The 19146-nt window shown below is 44.4% G+C and overlaps 1 protein-coding gene and 1 long non-coding RNA gene across 2 annotated transcripts; both read left to right on the forward strand.

Annotated features, from left to right (window-relative positions):
- The first annotated feature begins 84 nt into the window (after positions 1-84).
- Positions 85-5193, forward strand: LOC123729818 (uncharacterized). The gene is made up of 3 exons (XR_006761475.1): positions 85-161; positions 799-862; positions 5109-5193. It is a non-coding gene; the product is annotated as an uncharacterized lncRNA (long non-coding RNA).
- Positions 5194-7130: 1937 nt separating this feature from the next.
- ankrd24 (ankyrin repeat domain 24) lies at positions 7131-18768 on the forward strand. The gene is made up of 15 exons (XM_014169711.2): positions 7131-7269; positions 8097-8119; positions 8409-8495; positions 8625-8726; positions 8999-9118; positions 9249-9381; positions 9907-10085; positions 11809-11972; positions 12350-13239; positions 14346-14656; positions 14919-15152; positions 15436-15612; positions 17834-18007; positions 18100-18165; positions 18258-18768. Exons 8-15 carry the CDS (start codon positions 11809-11811, stop codon positions 18330-18332), a joined length of 2091 nt encoding a protein of 696 aa, XP_014025186.2. The 5' UTR covers positions 7131-7269; positions 8097-8119; positions 8409-8495; positions 8625-8726; positions 8999-9118; positions 9249-9381; positions 9907-10085; the 3' UTR covers positions 18333-18768.
- The last annotated feature ends 378 nt before the right edge of the window (positions 18769-19146 follow it).

Here is a 19146-nt window from a genome sequence, read left to right on the forward strand (position 1 = left end):
GACACCAGTTTGAATGCATGTTAAAATCTAGCAACCCACGTGTTGAAATGCTATGGTGAGTGAAATAATTGGTGTATTTCTTTTCAGAGTTTCACTTTTCTGGATGCAAAGTGCAGTAAGCCAAAATGAAGAACCTCAAGGCAAAATTGAAGAAGAATGAGGTAAGAGTTGGAGAATCTCTCTTACAAAACCATCCAACCATGCACTGATATCTACAATACACTGAGTCAATTTACATTTAGAGTTTGGAGGTGTATTCATGTGCAGTAAAACTTCTTATTCAAACTTTCTTTGAACCTGGTATTGACTGCTATGGGTGGTGCTAGGCTCTTCTTAGGTGGCTGTGTAGGTCCCTGTGCTGACAGACAGTGTGTGTGTGTGTGTGTGTAGCTGGGGGGGGGGCACTGAGCTGGATGTCAGTATCACTGAGCAGCAGGGGAGCAGGCCAATCTGCTGTAACCAGAGCTCTCAGGTAGCCTTTAATTATTCAGCCCATCACACACACACACACACACACACACACACACACACACACACAAGAATCATTAATTTCCTGCTGTCGTCACCATCTCATTATGCAGGTGGTTTTAATGTGACATGTGAGAGTGAAAATAAAGTAATCAATCCCAAGACAAAAATTCTGTACAAATGTTGTGTATATACTAATGTCTTAAATGTCTATGCAACTGAAGCTGGTTGCGATAGCTATGTGTGGCTATGCTATAGGTTATAGTACAGTTAGCTCTACTGTAAGCTCTGAGTAGAAATGTAACTCCTGTGTGCCTTGACCTGTTTTAGTGAGAGATCCCCATAGCCAGAGTAATATGACTGCTTTGCTGGGGTGTAGCTGAGAGAGAACAGAGTAAGTTATTAATTCATCAATCAATGACTTACCCTCTCACTGGGAGGGATGCTCAGATTTTCATTTAAAGACAGGGAGAGAGTGAGAGAGAAGGGGGTGGGGGAGGGAGAGAAGGGGGATCACACACCATATTGAAGAACCATTTTAGGTTCTAGGTAGAACTCTTTTGAGTTCCATGTAGAACCCTCTGTGGAAAGGGTTCTACATGGAACCCAAATTAGTTCTACCTGGATCCAAAAGGGTTCTACTTAGAACCAAAAGGGGTTCTTCAAAGGGTTCTCCGAACTATGGGGCCAAATAACCTCTTTTGATAGCAATTTTTTTTCTAAGACTGTAGCTTATCATCCATCTTAATTTTTCTCACAATGTTGGTCACACACACACACGACACACATAAGCACTCTATAGGGAATAGGACCAGCCTACTTTACTGGTTATTAATGTTGGTATACCCTGTCCTATTTTCTACTAACTTAACCATTTGATACAACGATGTACACTGTACAAAACATTAAGACCCCCCGCCCTCAGAACAGCCTCAATTTGTTGGGGCATGGACTCTTCAAGGTGTTGAAAGCATTCCACAGGGATAATGGCCCATCTTGACTACAATGCTTCCCACAGTTGTGTCAAGTTGACTGGATGTCCTTTGGGTCGTGGACCATTCTTGCTACACACAGGAAACTGTTGAGCGTGAAAAACCCAGCAGCGTTGTAGTTGTTGACACAAACCGGTGCGCCTGGCACCTACTACCATACCCTGTTCAAAGACACTTACACCCTTTGTCAGGCCCATTCACCCTCTGAATGGCACATATTCACAATCCATGTCTCAATTGTCACAAGGCTTAAAAATCTGTCTTTAGCATGTCTCCTCCCCTTCATCTACATTGATCGTGTTGCTGCCATGCTGTGTTATTGTCTTAGGTCTCTCTTTATGTAGTGTTGTGGTGTCTCTCTTGTCGTGATGTTTGTTTTGTCCTACATTTTTACAGTTGAAGTCGGAAGTTTACATACACTTAGATTGGAGTCATTAAAACTCGTTTTTCAACCACTCCACAAATTTCTTGTTGACAAACTATAGTTTTGGCAAGTTGGTTAGGACATCTACTTTGTGCATGACACAAGTCATTTTACCAACAATTGTTTACAGACAGATTATTTCACTTAGAATTCACTGTATCACAATTCCAGTGGGTCAGAAGTTTACATACACTAAGTTGACTGTGCCTTTAAACAGCTTGGAAAATTCCAGAAAATGATGTCATGCCTTTAGAAGCTTCTGATAGGCCAATTGACATCATTTGAGTCAATTGGATGTGTACCTGTGGATGTATTTCAAGGCCTACCTTCAAACCCAGTGCCTCTTTGCTTGACATCATGGGAAAATCAAAAGAAATCAGGCAAGACCTCAGAAAAAAAATTGTAGACCTCCACAAGTCTGGTTCATTCTTGGGAGCAATTTCCATATGCCTGAAGGTACCACGTTCATCTGTACAAACAATAGTACACAAGTATAAACACCATGGGACCACGCAGCCGTCATACCGCTCAGGAAGGAGACTCATTCTGTCTCCTAGAGATGAACGTACTTTGGTGCGAAAAGTGCAAATCAATCCCAGAACAACAGCAAAGGACCTTGTGAAGATGCTGGAGGAAACGGGTACAAAAGTATCTATATCCACAGTAAAACGAGTCCTATATCGACATAACCTGAAAGGCCGCCCAGCAAGGAAGAAGCCACTGCTCCAAAACCGGCATAAAAAATCCAGACTACGGTTTGCAACTGCACATGGGGACAAAGATCGTACTTTTTGGAGAAATTTCCTGTGGTCTGATGAAACAAAAATAAAACTGTTTGGCCATAATGACCATCGTTATGTTTGGAGGAAAAAGGGGGATGTGTAACGCCCTGGCCATAGAGAGGGGTTTTTGTTCTTTATTTTGGTTAGGCCAGGGTGTTACATTGGGTGGGCGTTCTATGTGCATATTTCTATGTTGGTTTGTTTCATTGATTTTGGCCGTGTGGCTTCCAATCAGGCACAGCTGTAGAGTGTTGTTGCTGATTGGGAGTCGCATATAAGTGCCTGTTTTTCCGTTGGGGTTTTGTGGGTAATTGTTTCTGTTAGTGTTTTGCACCTGACAGGACTGTTTGGCTGTCGGTTTTCTTATTTTTGTATAGTGTTCTTTCGTCTATTAAATATTAAATGATGAACACTAACTCCGCTGCACCTTGGTCTACTCTCTCTCGCGACAGCCGTTACAGGATGCTTGCAAGCCGAAGAACACCATCCCAACCGTGAAGAATAGGGGTGGCAGCATCATGTTGTGGGGGTGCTTTGCTGCAGGAGGGACTGGTGCACTTCACAAAATAGATGGCATCATGAGGAAGAAAAATAATGTGGATTTATTGAAGCAAGATCTCAAGACATCAGTCAGGAAGTTAAATGGGTCTTCCAAATGAACAATGACCCCAAGCATACTTCCAAAGTTGTGGCAAAATGGCTTAAGGACAACAAAGTCTTGGTATTGGAGTGGCCATCACAAAGCCCTGACCTCAATCCCAGACAAAATTTGTGGGCAGAACTGAAAAGCGTGTGCGAGCAAGGAGACCTACAAACCTGACTCAATTACACCAGCTCTGTCAGGAGGAATGGGCCGCAATTCACCCAAATTATTGTGGGAAGCTTGTGGAAGGCTACCCAAAACGTTTGACCCAAGTTAGCAATTTAAAAGCAATGCTACCAAATATTAATTGAGTGTATGTACACTTCTGACGCACTGGGAATGTGATGAAAGAAATAAAAGGTGAAATAAATAATCCTCTCTTCTATTATTCTGACATTTCACATTCTTAAAATAAAGTGGTGATCCTAACTGACCTAAGAGATGGAATTTTTACTAGGATTAAATGTCAGGAGTTGTGAAAAACTGAGTTTAAATGTATTTGGCTAAGTGTATATAAACTTCCAACTTCAACTGTATATTTAATCCCAGCCCCTGTCCTCGCAGGGTGCCTTTTTTTTCTCTTGGTAGGTCGTCGTTTTGTACACTCGTTGTATAATGCAAACATAAAATGATATAGCAAGAAACGTTATGGCGTTATCTCAGTTTAATAAAATAATAGATTATATTTTTACACTTATTCTGAAAATCAATTTTAATTATGTAAATGGCTGCTATCAGCGTGTCCTCTCTGCCCTACCAGCCCTGTACCAGCCAGCTCTGTTCTCCTCTTTCTGCTGAGCCGTCGTCTGAAACAAATGGACAGCACAGAGAGGGAGAGAGCTGACTGAAACAAATGGACAGACTGTGAGAGGAGTGGGAAGAGAAGACCGTACTAGGCTGGGGTGTGAAATAAGAAGGGCACAGAAAGAGGGAGGTGGTGTGTGTGAGAGAGAGACATTGCGTGCCAGGTTGAGACTGAAGACGGAGAATGTAGGTCCCTGAGAGCATTAACAGCAGTGCAGGAAGAGGGGAGGGTGTTTTGGCTGAGAGAGCAAAGCACTGCATATGGAGAGCTACATTGCTGTGCGACTCAGAGGGCTAGAGCAGTGGTCTTCTGTTTGTACAGGGATGTATAGACTTCATGTTTATGTAGCATCATCATCACGACTTTCCTGTCATACATTTCTTCTGTTCTGGATTGTGCTAGTGGGTTATCGGTTGTCTGTGTAGTTATACTGTGTATTTATGCTTTGTCATTTAGTGCTAAGTTGATGTGCAACTCTGACGGTGTGTTTGAGGCCTGTGGGTAGTTGAGTAGTGTATGTTTGTGTGTGTCAGTATTTTGGTCAGACTGTGGACAGCTCTTTGGCTCTATGGATCGTCAGCTCTGAGCCTGATGAAGCGTTATTTCTGTACTTGTTTCAGCTTACTGGTGGTAGGTATCCCTCTCCGTTTGACCTGAGCTGTCTTTTCATTGTACTTTCTCTCAAAGGGTTACTTTTTTTGGAAAAAAACAGTTGAAAGTGATTTTGTGCACTGTGTGTAATGTTACCATAAAAGCAAGCAGATGGTACTGTATGTCAGTCTTTATTTCACTTTGAGATCCGCAGTATTAGATTTAGTAGTGTGTCATCTAGACCTACTGTATGGTTAGTCATCACTCAGACCTTTGTACAGTGTGTAATCAGATAGGGGGTCAGGGTCTACTCTGTATAGTACAGCATGTACAGTCATTTGGTTAGCTCTGATCAGCCCCAGCTTGTGACTGGGTTATGACCCGTCTGTCCCTGTCCCCTCAGAGCCAGGACTGGAGTAAGAGTGATGAGAGACTACTGCAGGCTGTAGGGCAGAACGAACCTGACAAAGTAGCTGCTCTGATCGTGAAGAAGGGACTCTGCCCCACCAAACTGGATGCAGAGGGGAAGTCAGCGTAAGTACCAAACACTTAGGGACAGTTTCCCTGACACAGGTTAAGCCTAGTCTTGGACTAAGAAGTACTTTCAATGGAGAATCGTTATTGAACTTGCTTGTTAGTCTAGGACTAGGTTTAAATGTGTCCACAAAACGTCCCTTTATGTTCAAACTGTCAGTAAGAGAGGGTAAAGAGTTTAAATATTTTCTACTTTCTTTGTTGTCATTACTAGTGTTGATGATCTTCTTGTTGGTTATATTCATAACCAGTATTGTTATTCTCTTCCTGGTAGGTTCCACCTCTGTGCGTCTCAGGGTCATCTGGACTGTCTGGAGGTCATCCTGGCTCACGGGCCAGACATTAACGTGACAGATGGCTCAGGTAAGAAGACAGTCTCATTCAGTGAACATGTTAACATGTTTAGTGTCACTGAGTGCCAAGGTAATGCTTTGTGGCTATAATTGGTCAAAACAACATTCAAAGTTGATTATCTCAATTATAACATGCTCTCTTGCGATTTGTTTTTGTTAATTCATTCATTCCCTCTCTCGCTTGGTGATGGCCTTATCAACTTCAAGGCTTCAGTGCCATTCACCTAGCAGCCAAGAACGGCCAGCCTGAGTGCCTGAAGAGACTATTACAGGTACAGCAGACAGACATAGTTAACATTTCAACGATACATGGAAAATAAGGTATGCAGTTATCATACATTTTTGGTGAATACGTCTCATACTCCCACAGGAGAGATTGCCTGTAGATTCCACAGACAGCTTTGGTCAGACAGCGTTGCATCACGCAGGTATGCAATGCCCTAGCGATAATGCAATTGATTACAGCACCATCTGTGTAACACTGTAAACAACCCAACCCTTTTATACCTTCCATTTGTCTACCTATGGTGTCTCCCCATCTTCCTGCAGCTGTGAGCGGCTGCTTGTCCTGCACTGAGACTCTGTGGAACTTTAAGGCCAGTCTGGATGCCCAGGATGGGGTAAGTGGCGTAGGCTTTAGACTGCCTCTGTACAGCAACAATCACCAAGCCAGGTCCTGGAGAACTACAGGGTGGGCAGGGTTTTGTTACAGCCAAGCACTAAAATGTGATTCAATCAACCATGTTAAGCCATTGTGGTCTTGTCTATCTCAGGATGGGTTGAGCCCGCTGATCCTAGGAGCCCACATGAGCAGAGTGGAGCTGTGTGCTTTCCTGTTGGACAGAGGGGCCAACCCCAACATACAGGACAACCAGGGCAGGTAATTCAACATTAGATTGACTTATGCAAGACAAACTGTGAACACAACTGAAAGGTCAAGTTCACTTTGTTTTTGTAAAGAACATGTTAGGTGTCCAGACAATGTTTTTGCGATTTCACTTGGTTTTGAGAAACTTACCCCACCAGCAATATACTTCCTCATGCTCTTTCTGCTGTTGCAGGGGCAGAGAAACATGAACAAAGGCTCCATAAACCCAATACATTTCCGTGGTCGAACACACACAGGTTTTCTCGTTCCCATTGTGGTGATACGGGAAACGAGAAAGAACGTACACGGAAATGTATCGCTCGAGTCCAACAAAATGGAATATAACGTTGCGGATAAAGTTTGGAATTACAAAATGTCATATGTACAATATCTAAAGACCTGCATCACTATACTGAGAGCATTGCCATTTCTAAAAGGATGTATTTGGGTGTTTTTGGAGCCTTTGTTGCGGTTTGATCTCTGCCTGAAACTGTAGAACGAGCATGAGGAAGTCTATCACTGGTGGGGTAAGTTTCCCGAAACCAAAGTGAAATTTCCAAAAAGGGTCTGGACACATTCCATTTGCATCAAACATAGAGATTTGGTGGAAAAAAAGTATGTCCTGGTTTTTGTGTTGTAGGTCAGCCCTGATGCTGGCCTGTGAGAGTGACAGTGCAGAGACAGTGGAGGTGTTGCTAAGGGGGGGGCTAACCCACAGCTGGCCGACGCCTTCAGACACGACGCAGCCCACTACGGCGTAACCGCCGGCAACCAGCGGATCGCACAGCTTCTGCAGAACTGTCTTCCAGGTAACCCACGGTAACCTCTTGATGTCTCACCTGCTGACTGAAGCAGGTTTGGGCTCAATTCCTTTTAAATTTGGATTTTTGTTTAGTTGGAACTTCAATCCATTTCTTGACTGAACTGACTTGAAATTAAATTGAGCGCAATCTTGCTCTGCTACCCTTTAAGCCCAGTCTGGGGCTTCATTCTGGGCCCTGGTAGAATGGTGGATATAATTATAATTGATAGAACAGACCACATTCCCTGCTGGTTATACCAGGGGCCATATTTGGTGTACAATTTCAAATGTTCAATTAATTAGTATTGCCAACTACTACAACACTTTGTATGCTATTTAATGTACTGTACCAGAATCCATGGAGCATAATCCTTTCTATCAGTTGTACTTTTATGGCCTGGTCTATGGCCCTACTCTGGTCCCCCAGGAAATGGCTGTAATGTGAGGAAGTGGATGAAGTAAAGGGGACAGCTGGGGGTAATTGTAAAAGCCTGAAACAGAGAGGCTTGCTGCACTTTTATCTTCAAACAAAGGCTTGGTGATTTACGAAAAACAGATGTGTGCTTCGTTTGAAATGGAGATGAATGGAACAGATCAGTGCCTGAAATGTCTCTGATGTATCTGTGATATATGAGGACTCTTGTGTCTTACAGTAGGGCTGTTGTTTGGTGTTATACTGAGTGCTACGATATATAGGAGGATTTTTATGGGCCGGTATGCTGTTTAGCTATAACTACAGTGTGTATGTGCGTGTGCGTGCATGCGCGTGTATTGAATCTCAATGGACCAGAGGTTAAAAGGATTTGCCGTTTGTCTCTCCCCATGCATACATAGCCACTGAGGGCAACGGCGAGGAGGTAACTGACCACTCAGCTTTCCATTTTCACTCACTACACATTCAGTACATGTGAAAACACAACTATTTCTAGATTGTACATAATAGAATTTACAACATAAGAAGGAACACCAACTTCTTATCCCATTTTCAATCTACAACATCTTTTGAACAACAACAGCTGAAGTAACATCACACATTAAAAGCTAATTTCACAACGTTTTGGGCTACAGTACTGCCTGGCTTTGCTTTTGTCCTTGCTGCTATTTCTCTCCTGTTTTCCTGTTCCTTCTGCTTGTCTGTGTCTCCAGAGGCAGCCCCCACCTCCCCCTCCTCTGCCAGGGGGGACCACCCCCCGCAAGAGGAAAGCCCCTCCTCCACCTCACTCCCCTCCCCAGGTACGAGGCTAACTCCAGAGATGGATGGCACAGTTTTTACAAAATACTTTCTATATGATTCTTACTAACTCTAACTTATGCTAGGCTGTGATGATCATAATCATACTAACTTTAATAACGATGTTCCAGGACTCTCCATCCCTGCCTTCTCCTGCCCCCCAGAGCTCTCCTCCCCCTGCCTCTCCCTCAGCTCAGTCTCCAGAGACACGGCGCTCTAATCAGGCCAACCTCGTGAGTTACTTCCCCTGCCACGGCATACTGTCTGCATAGCACCCTAAGCATATAGGAGATAGAATAGGCTTATATTTATGGTATACAAACAACTCAATTCAAAGGATTCATCTTTAGATATCAATTTTGAAGAGCAGTATTCATGACTAAAGTAACAGACAATACATAGTGAATCACTATCTACTGTATTCAATTTGAGACTGCTAATGAGTACGGTGCTGCTGTTTGACTGTGATACCACTGATATGCATTTCCTTGTGTGTGTCTGTGAGACGGAGAATGAGGAGGTTTTTGAGGAGATCCGAAGGCTGCGTCTGGAAAGGAGGCGTCTGCTCCAGAAGATTAAAGGTCTGGAGCAGCAGCACAACAGCGCACCCACTGACCTGGAGGAGGTACTGCATGCACGGTTCATTTCCCAGTCTGAGATCAAGCTCAAACCCCCTTCCTTGGAAACGTCTCATATATCTGAAAGGATGTTAGAAATCTGGTAATAGCTGTGCCCTCACTGTCTCCCTGTGCTAGCTGACCCAGCTGAGAGAGTGTCTGGAACAGGCGGAGGCAGAGCGGGACAGGCTACAGACTGAGCTGGAGGAGCTGAAGGCAGGTCAGGTGATCGGAGCCAGTGACTCAGATGATGACATACTGGACTTCCCAGGTGTGTGTGGGGGGAGAGAGGGAATACTGCTAGCAAATTGTTACAGATGCCGTATCTTAATTTTTGTCCCAGTTTCTTAAAAATAATCCTGCAGCAACAGGAAATGTGGATTATAATGAATGGACATTGTTTTGTAGGGCTTAATACATTTTTTGTTAGGGCAAATGTAGGTCAAGGTCGCAATTGTAAATGAGAACTTGTTCTCAACTTGCCTACCTGGTTAAATAAAGGTGAAATAAAATCATGTATGAAATAAAGAGGAATTTACAAACTTTGAAAGCCTTTTTAAACCCCAAATATACTACAAGCTTGCATTTCCTGCAACAACAGGATGATCAAATTAAGATACGGCATTTGTATATTTGTTAAATGGACCAAATGTTGGACTAAGTTGTATAACCCTAATGAGTCATACATCATAACTAGATGATGCATTTCACTCAAATTCTACTGCCATGGTAATGGCTGATGTTTTGCAATGTGTTTGACAAAATATGACATTGATTTACCCCGTATATCTTGAAGTTGCTGAGAAGCTGCTCTCCAGGTGGTCCAGAGAGTCTCCCTCTGCTCTGGACGAGGAGGAGGCACACTCCCCCAACTCCACCTCTCCTCGTCCTGCAGACCCAGACACTGTGGCTGAGCTATGCAGACAGGTGGATGAGCTGACCTCACAGAACCAGGAGCTGGTCCTCAAAGTGCAGGTAAGAACACACACACACACACACATACACGCCATCAGCTGATTCATTGATAAAAATGGGGTAATCAAAAGGTAATCCAGACCAGAGAAGTCCCAGTCAGCAGATGATGATGATGATGCACTGGTTCAAGGATGGCTGAACAGCGTCAGATTGGACCGTTTGTCATATTACCACTTTATAGGTCTATGATGAAGCAGTACCCAGGTATAAATAGAATAATAGCATCACACAGAGGTGCAGGCTTTCTTCACTAACTGGGTCATGGTCTGTACAAGTAGACAGAATTAGGACAAAGGGTTACAGCCAATGATGTATAGAGCAACAATTTCAACGATTTTACTTAGTTACAGTTCATATAAGGAAATCAGTCAATTGAAATAAATTCATTAGGCCCTAATCTATGGATTTCACATGACTGGGCAGGGGCGCAGCCATTGGCCCACCCACTTGGGAGCCAGGCCCACCCACTGGCGAGCCAGGCCCAGCCAATCAGAATGAGTTTTTCCCTACAAAAGATCTTGATTACGGACAGAAATACTCCTCAGTTTCATCATCTGTCCAGGTGGCTGGTCTCAGACGATACCGCAGGTGAAGAAGCCGGATGTGGAGGTCCTGGGCTGGCGTGGTGAAACGTGGTCTGCGGTTGTGAGGCCCTTTTACTGCCAAATTGGAGGCGGTGTATAGTAGAGCAACAGCTCTGGTGGACATTCCTGCAGTCAGCATGCCAATTGCACGCTCCCTCAAAACTTGAGACATCTGTGGCATTGTGCTGTGTGACAAAACTGCACATTTTAGAGTGGCCTTTTATTGTCCCCAGCACAAGGTGCACCTGTGTAATGATCATGCTGTTTAATCCGCTTCTTAATATGCCACACTTGTCAGGGGGATGGATTATCTTGGTAAAGGAGAAATGCTCACTGACAGGGATGTAAACAAATTTGTGCACAAAATATGAGAGAAATAAGCTTTTTGTGTGTGTGGAACATCTTTTATTTTAGCTCATGAAACATGGGACCAACATTTTACATATTTTTATTCAATGTATTTAAACCCTGGATTGCTGATGCTATGTATTGGCTATTGAGAGGCTTTGAAGCCACTGGTCGCCCATATTGACACTCCCCAGTACGTAACAGTCCTCCATAGGCATGAATGGAATTCTACAGTATTTCAATTAAATGTTTAAAGGTCAAAATTACATGTGTTTTTTTTTTTTTGTAGTGGGGACAGTAACATCTCTAAAAATTATACTTTCAGGGAAATGTTTTAATATATTTTGTATTTTTTTATTTGTATTAAGGTGTCTGTAATAGAATAAATGTGGCAAAAACTAATGTAGACATTAATAAATAGATTTCTATAGCTTCCTAACTATTTTTTACAATGGTGAGGGCGTGCCAAGATGGAGGCACAGTGGCTTCAACACAACGCCTCCTATCAGCCATCTAGTGTACTGAAAATATAAATCATTGGTTATAACCAGGCTACTATTGGAGGGTTTGTCTGGGACTGTGTGTGAGGGGCAGCAGGGGTGGTGGTACAGCACAGAAGCTAACTATGAAGCTGTCATGAAGGAAGAGGAGAGGAAGCAGTTCTGTGAATGTGGACCTAAAATTGTGACATAAAAATAGGATGCTTGACTTGAGATACACATTACAACTGTTAGCGAAGAAAGAAAACCCTTACTGATTATTTCTGTACTGTGATTTTGTGTGGTTTGCAGATGCTGGAGATGTTTGAGAAGGATGACCCTGACATGCAGACAACCGGCCCAGACTTTGTCCCCACGGCTCTGTATGACTCCCTCAGGAAGGAGTTTGAAGCTCTACAGGAGCGCTACTGCCAGGCCCAGGCTTCAGCTGAGGCCTCCAGCATGGCGGGAGAGGGGTAAGGATTATCACCCACAACACCAGCCCCGCTGTATACCCTCTGGGTAAGAGTATCTGCTAAATTACTAAAATGTCACATTTACATCACTCACTAAGGTTAGAGTTCAATTTGGTGCCCTGGGGTGGAGTTCAATTTGGTGCCCTGGGGTAGTCCACCCCAGGGCACTACAGTAATATATAAACATGGACACCCCCAGAAGGCTTCAACATATTAACACTGGTCCAGTCCTATTTTAGAGTCTTTAAGCCCACTATTTAAGAGTCAATATGTAATTTGAACCCTGCCAGCCACAGTATTGTAATTGAAGATTCTAACACAATAGGTAAGCCTCTCACTTCACTTCAGTTCTGATGTTTATTTTTGTTCACCTCCAGGTGTGAGGTGGCGGGAGGAGGAGAGGGAGAGACAGCGGCAGAGGAGAAGGAGGGGACAGAGGGGAAGGGGACGGAGGATGAGAGCAGTAAGGAGCTGAGGGAGAGGCTGTGTGGCAAGGAGAAACAGCTGGCCCACTCCCAGTCTGAGCTGGAGGAGCTGAGAGAACAGGTGCACCTGGAGGTATATTCTGGGGAACAGGCAGGGGGAATGGGGGGTGAGAGAGAGACCCCCAGGGGCAGCGGCGAGGTGGTGAGCCTGGAGACGCAGCAGCTGAGAGAGAGGGTGAGGGAGCTGGAGGAGGCGCTGAAAGAGAGAGAGGGACAAGGAGAGGGACAGAGGGAGGAAGCGGGCCTGAGGGAGGTAGAGGGGGAGGGACAGAGGGAGGGAGAGGGGGAGAGCGCAGAGGACAATGACACAGTCAAACAGCTGAGAAAGAAAGTTGAGGAACTACAGGCAGTCCTGGAAGAGAAAGGGACAGAAAAAGAGTTTGAAAAGGAGGACGGAGGAGGGGAGAGTGAGAGGGTGAGGAGCCTCAGGGAGAGGGTGAGCGAACTGGAGGCCACCCTGGCGGAGAGCAAAGAGTCAGGGAGAGCTGGGGGAGGGAGAGAGAAAGTGGTAGAGTCAGACGGAGAGGTGTTGCTGAGGCTCCAGGGCCGTGTGGTGGAGCTGGAGAGGGAGCTGAGGGACTGTGTTCCCCGTTCGGAGATGGACGAGGTGCAGGTGACCCTGGGTCTGCAGTGTGAGCAACTGGCCAGGGAGAGGTCCGAGGCCAGCCTGAGACTGAACGAGGCCCTACTGGAGCTGGACAGACTACGGTCCCCCAGCCCCAAACACTGTCAGGGAGATGAGGAAGAGAGGTCGGAAGGGTCAGAGCCCTCCATTACATCAGGTGTGTTTTTCCCTGGTGTCAACCTGGTGTCCTGTTACTAATCAGGTTTCCATCCAACCATTTCATGCAGATGAATTACCTGATGCATGAAAAAAGTAATGACCGGGCTGTTGGAAACAGGAAATGCCGGAACAATTTCATAATTGTCTGCAGACAATTTGTTTGTTCGACATTGTGGGTTCTTTTTATGTCTGTAAAATTGATTATGCAAAAAACATCAGAGGAAAAGCCTTTATGCATAAATATTGATATAATAACCATCATATCGAAATGAACTTGGAGTCACACAATGATATGTTGTGTGACTCGGTTTATTGCAGTTTATTAGGCTACAGATTAAATAAGTTGATGAACTTCATAAGGTTGGTGAAAGTTCAGGGTGATGAGCTTGATGCTCATTTCCAATAAATATCGAGGGTCTTATTCTGGTGACATGATGATTGATGCTGGGCTGCCGTTTGACCCCCCAAAATGATCTTGCTTTTATCCATAATAATCTCATCATGTAGACTAGCCTACCAGCACTGTATCTGTGAGCTGTTGGCTAGAGCACTTTGTGAAAAAAAACCTTGATAGAGTTGAAAATGCGATGGAAACCCATTTAACTTTAACCGCAAAAGTTATTTTCATGTGCACTACTTGATCACGCACAGCCTTTTATCTGCAACAAGTCAGTGTGATGAAAACACATCTCTGGTGGGAAATATTTGCATGAAATCTGTCGCCAATTGGATGGAAACCTAGCTACTCCGCTATTATAATGATCTCTGTCACTTATCAAAAAATGTTGCTCACTTTGGGGCATAAGGACAAATTATTTTACTGTAGTTAATTAGTGGTAAGCTGTAAATAACTAGTTTATAACCATTAATTTGCTTTTATGTCTCATTTGCTTTCACTTCCAACTGGGCACACACTGGTTAAATCAACGTTGTTTCCACATTATTTCAATGAAATTATATTGAACCAATGTGGAATAGATGTTGAATTAACATCTGAGCCCAGTGGGTTCTGTCCAATCAGAGCTCTTTCTTAGCTTTGCGTGGTGATACTTCTCACCAATAAGAGCACTCTCTACATCTGTAATATTTCTTCTCTAATATCAGAGCTCTCCCTGAGACGGGTGAGGGAGGAACTGGAGGTGGCTAGGCAGGAAGCAGCTCAGGCTCCGGACTGTCTGTGTGCGGAGCGCGAGGGTCGGTCTCAGGACACCCTCCACCTGAGACATGCAGTATCCCTGTCCCAACACACAGAGGCGCTGACGGCTCTGTCGGAGCAGCTGGCCCAGACAGCCCAGGAACTGCAGGCGGAGAGGGCTTTGCGATGCCACGCCCAGACAGAAACGGCCAGGTTGGAGGCCCAACTACAGGCCACACAACAGGACCTTATATCCTGGGAGGAGCATGACAAAGTTAAGGTTAGCTTCAAATGGTATTCTAGCAAATAACAAGAATGAGCTGTCATACTACTTTGAGGTCCTAAGTGAATGGACATTAGGCTTTTATAAAAAAATCTACAAATTGTAGATAAAAATCATGGGGTTGTGCAATCAATATAATTTGGCACTAATAACAACCCCTCCGTCATCATGTATGACCCAAAATCAATTACTGTTACCTACAGTAAAAGTACTAGGAAAGCACCCTCACGTTGTGTGTGTTGTCTCTGCTGTGTGTCAGGCGGAGCTGCAGCGCTCCCTGCAGGCCAGTGAGAACAGTGCAGCGGAGGCCAAGGAGGCTTTGAGTGTGAAGGAGACAGAGCTGAGAGACCTGAGGTCCCAGAAGGCTGTGGAACAGGGCCTGGTGTCCAAGGAGGACCACGAGTCCCAGCGCCTCTCACTGCAGGCCGAGATCAACGCATTCACCGCCCAATTCAACAACCTCACACGCAATCACCAGAAGACTTGCACCGAGGTGTGTGTGTTGTATTTGTTCCTGTTCACCAAAATACAGAGAATTTTAACAAAATTAGAGACTGAAACCTTAACTCAAGAGTTAACCACAAGCCACATGCTACTGACTACACATTGGACTGATGTGCACCAGGGTTTCCTTTCTCCTAGCATTAGTTATGTGTGTGTACTATACAGTAGCTCCTTGCCGCTTTTCCTTTCATGGCCATTGACGTGCTCTCCCTCCTCCCCTTGTCTTTATCTCTCCTCACTCCCCCCTCTCTCCCCTGACTCCCTCCCAACAGGTGTTCCAGGTGCAGCGTGAGGCTCTGTTTAATAAGAGTGAGTGTCAGGTGGCCGAGGCTCAGCTGGCCACGGCGCAGCAGCAGCTGGCTGACCTGCAGGCCCAGTCCAGCCACGTCCAGGAGCTCCAGAAAGACATCCAGGACTCCCAGGCCCTGGTCAAGGAGAAGGACCGCAAGGTAAGACTGAGACACAAATGATAGAAGTAAAATTTAGCAACACTGTCCTTTATTCAAAATCAACCTCTAGCCCCTCCCCCTTCGCCTGGCTACCCATCCACATCACTCTGGTCAAACACCACACCAACTAACATTTATTCTACACGAGGAGTCTGGATTTGATCTCCTCCCCGACGACTTTTCGAATGCGAACACATTCAAACAATTCTGATTGGTCCCAAAAACCGATGGGTTGGGCTAGAGCCTGAACACACTTGTGAAAGCGGCATTTCGGAAATAGAAATTGCCTTTGATATTCTGATTGGTTACAGACAATCCAATCGCTGATGACTTGTTTTGTACAACGCCCCTCACTTTGACGTCAGCAGAAACAGCTTCTACAGTGGCGGTCTCCGACTGAATGTACAGTGCATTCGGAAAATATTCAGACCCCTTGACTTTTTCCACATTTTGTTACGTTACAGCCTTATTCTAAAATGTATAAAATCATTTTTTCCCCTCATCAATCTACACACAATACCCCATAATGTTTTTTAGACATTTTTGCACATTTTATAAAACATAAAAACTGAAACATGACATTTACATAAGTAGTCAGACCCTTTACTCAGAACTTTGTTAAAGCACCTTTGGCAGTGATTTGAGTCTTCTTGGGTATGACGCTACAAGGTTGGCACACCTGTATTTTGGGAGTTTCTCCAATTATTCTCTGCAGATCCTTTCCAGCTCTGTCAGGTTGGATGGGGAGCGTCGCTGCACAGCTATTTAGGTCTCTATTCAGGTCTCTCCAGAGATGTTTGATCGGGTTCAAGTCCGGTCTCTGGCTGGGCCACTCAAGGACATTCAGAGACTTATTCCGAAGCCACTCCTGTGTTGTCTTGGCTGCCCCAGTCTGAGGTCCTGAGCGCTCTGGAGCAGATTTTCATCAAGAATCTCTGTGTACTTTGCTCCGTTCATCTTATCCTCGATCCTGACTAGTCTCCCAGTCCCTGCTACTGAAAAACATCCCCATAGCATGATGCTGCCACCACCATGCTTCACCGCAGGGATGGTGCTATGTTTCCTCCAGATGTGATGCTTGTCATTCAGGCCAAAGAGTTCAATCTTGGTTTCATTAGACCAGAGAATCTTGTTTCTTATGGTCAGAGAGTCTTTAGGTGCCTTTTGGCAAACTCCAAGCGACCACTCTACTATAAAGGCCTGATTGGGGGAGTGCTGTTACCTGCAGAGATGGCTGTCCTTCTGGAAGTTATTCCTATCTCCCCAGAGGAACTCTGGAGCTCTGTTAGAGTGACCATTGGGTTCTTGGTCACCTCCCTGACCAAGGCTCTTCTCCCCCGATTGCTCAGTTTGGCCGGGCGGCTAGCTCTAGGAAGTCTTGGTGGTTCCAAACTTCTTCCATTTAAGAATGATGGAGGCAACTGTGTTCTTGGGGACATTCAATGCTGCATAAATGTTTTGGTACCCTTCCCCAGATCTGTGCCTCAACAAAATTCTGCCTCTGAGCTTTACGGACAATTCCTTCAACCTCATGGCTTGGCTTTTGCTCTGACATGCACTGTCAACTGTGGGACCTTATATAGACAGGTGTGTGCCTTTCCAAATTTTGTCCAATCAATTGAATTTACCACAGGTGGACTCCAATCAAGTTGTAGAAACATCTCAAGGATGATCAATGGAAACGGGATGCTCCTGAGCTCAATTTCAAGTCTCATAGCAAAGGGTCTGAATACTTATGTAAATAAGGTATTTCTGTTTTTTATATGTATGTATGTATGTATGTATGTATGTATGTATGTATGTATGTGCAAACATATATATGCAAACATTTCTAAAAACATTTTTTCGCTTTGTCATTATGGGGTACTGTAGATTGATGAGGGAAAAAACAATCGAATCCATTTTAGAATAAGGCTGTAACGTCACAAAATGTGGAAAAAGACAAAGGGTCTGAATACTTTCCAAATGCACTGCATGTCGCGATAGAGCAGCGGAATTACATTCAGTATGAGTCGTCAGGCAACCTACCCCCTGACACTTCTTCCAGATCTTAAGGGTTAGGTTCCTTGCCCTCTGGGAAGCTGGGTTCCATATTGCTATACACTCCTTTATATCTACACATAGTGCTTAAGAGTGAGGGCATGAGTGTGATTTGAATTGAGAAAATGACCTTTGGAAATGAAGGGATCTATGATCTCCCTTCCTCCCTTGTTGTGTGTAGATAATTGAGCTGTCTAAGGAAGTGTTCTGTCTGAAGGAGGCTGTGGAGGCTCTGAGTCCTCCTCTGGGCTTTTCCTCCTCCTCTCACTCCCAGTCTGAGAGAGTCCACCCTGGGAACCCTGGCCAGCAGGTGTCACTGCAGAACAGAGTGGCTGTACTCTCCAAGGAAATCCAAGTGAGGGCACCAATGAGCCAAAATAAATACCTTTATTCACGTTCATGGTTAAAAGACTGCTTGAGCATACTGTACTCTATATGTTATTACAGGATTGGAAACGAACGCACAGACAAGTCATAGCTGTGTACCGATCCCACCTACTGGCTGCTGTCCAGGTAAGTACTCTATGCACTTTTGTAGAAGACATATCAGTATAGGGTCAGTGCAAAATGAATTGTTGTGTAGACTTGTGTTGCATCTTCCTCAGGGCCGGATGGACGAGGAGGTACAGGGTCTGTTACTTCAGATCCTCAGCATGTCACACAAGGACCAGGGACACTGACCCCGCAGGCAGGCAGGCAGGCAGGCAGGCAGGCAGGCAGGCAGGCAGACAGACAAGACAGAGAATACTCACTGTACACTGGAAGACACAACAGGCCATGGGATCCAGCACTGTACTGTACCATCTACTAACTACAGAATATGTACACACTTACTGAAAGCAGCTGGTCTGTTCTGGAGACAGCTGCATACAATACAATACAGTACAGTACGTGTAGCCTTAGATAGACATCAAGGCTAACCCATTTATGACTCGCATTGAACTGGATATGCATGGACAAGTATGGTTTTCTGGTATCAGAAAGAGAAATGTCTGTATAGAGATGTACTTGTATTGAATAACAAGAATGTATCCCTTGTCTCTTGAGCCTACTGATTGTATGACTGATTGTATTTTGTATGATATTCTTACAGTAAAGATATAGAAAGAAACCAAACTCCTGCCTCTACCTCATTGTTTATTTGTTGAACATTTGTTGGATGAATAAAAGCTCAAAGGTGATGCTTTCCATCTATTCCCTTGATCTATTTTAGGCTAGGTCAGGGAAATCAGGGGTCGGGCAATTCCATGGTAACGGAATTGCACAGAGACTCTGATTTTTCACTTAAAATGTATTCCAAACAAAAACCATTGATTTAAAAGTTTAACAAACCATACAACTAATTTTAACAATTTACACTGACAATTTATAAAACATTTACTGGAAGAACTTTGCAGACACAAAGTTTGGTAAGAGAAATTTTGTAAAATCTCCCATTTTCTTGTGTCCAAGTTTTCCCAAAACTGTTAAATATCTGCTCTGAATTAAGATTCA

Source organism: Salmo salar, chromosome ssa23, assembly GCF_905237065.1.
Source record: "Salmo salar chromosome ssa23, Ssal_v3.1, whole genome shotgun sequence".
Taxonomy (NCBI): Eukaryota; Metazoa; Chordata; class Actinopteri; order Salmoniformes; family Salmonidae; genus Salmo; species Salmo salar.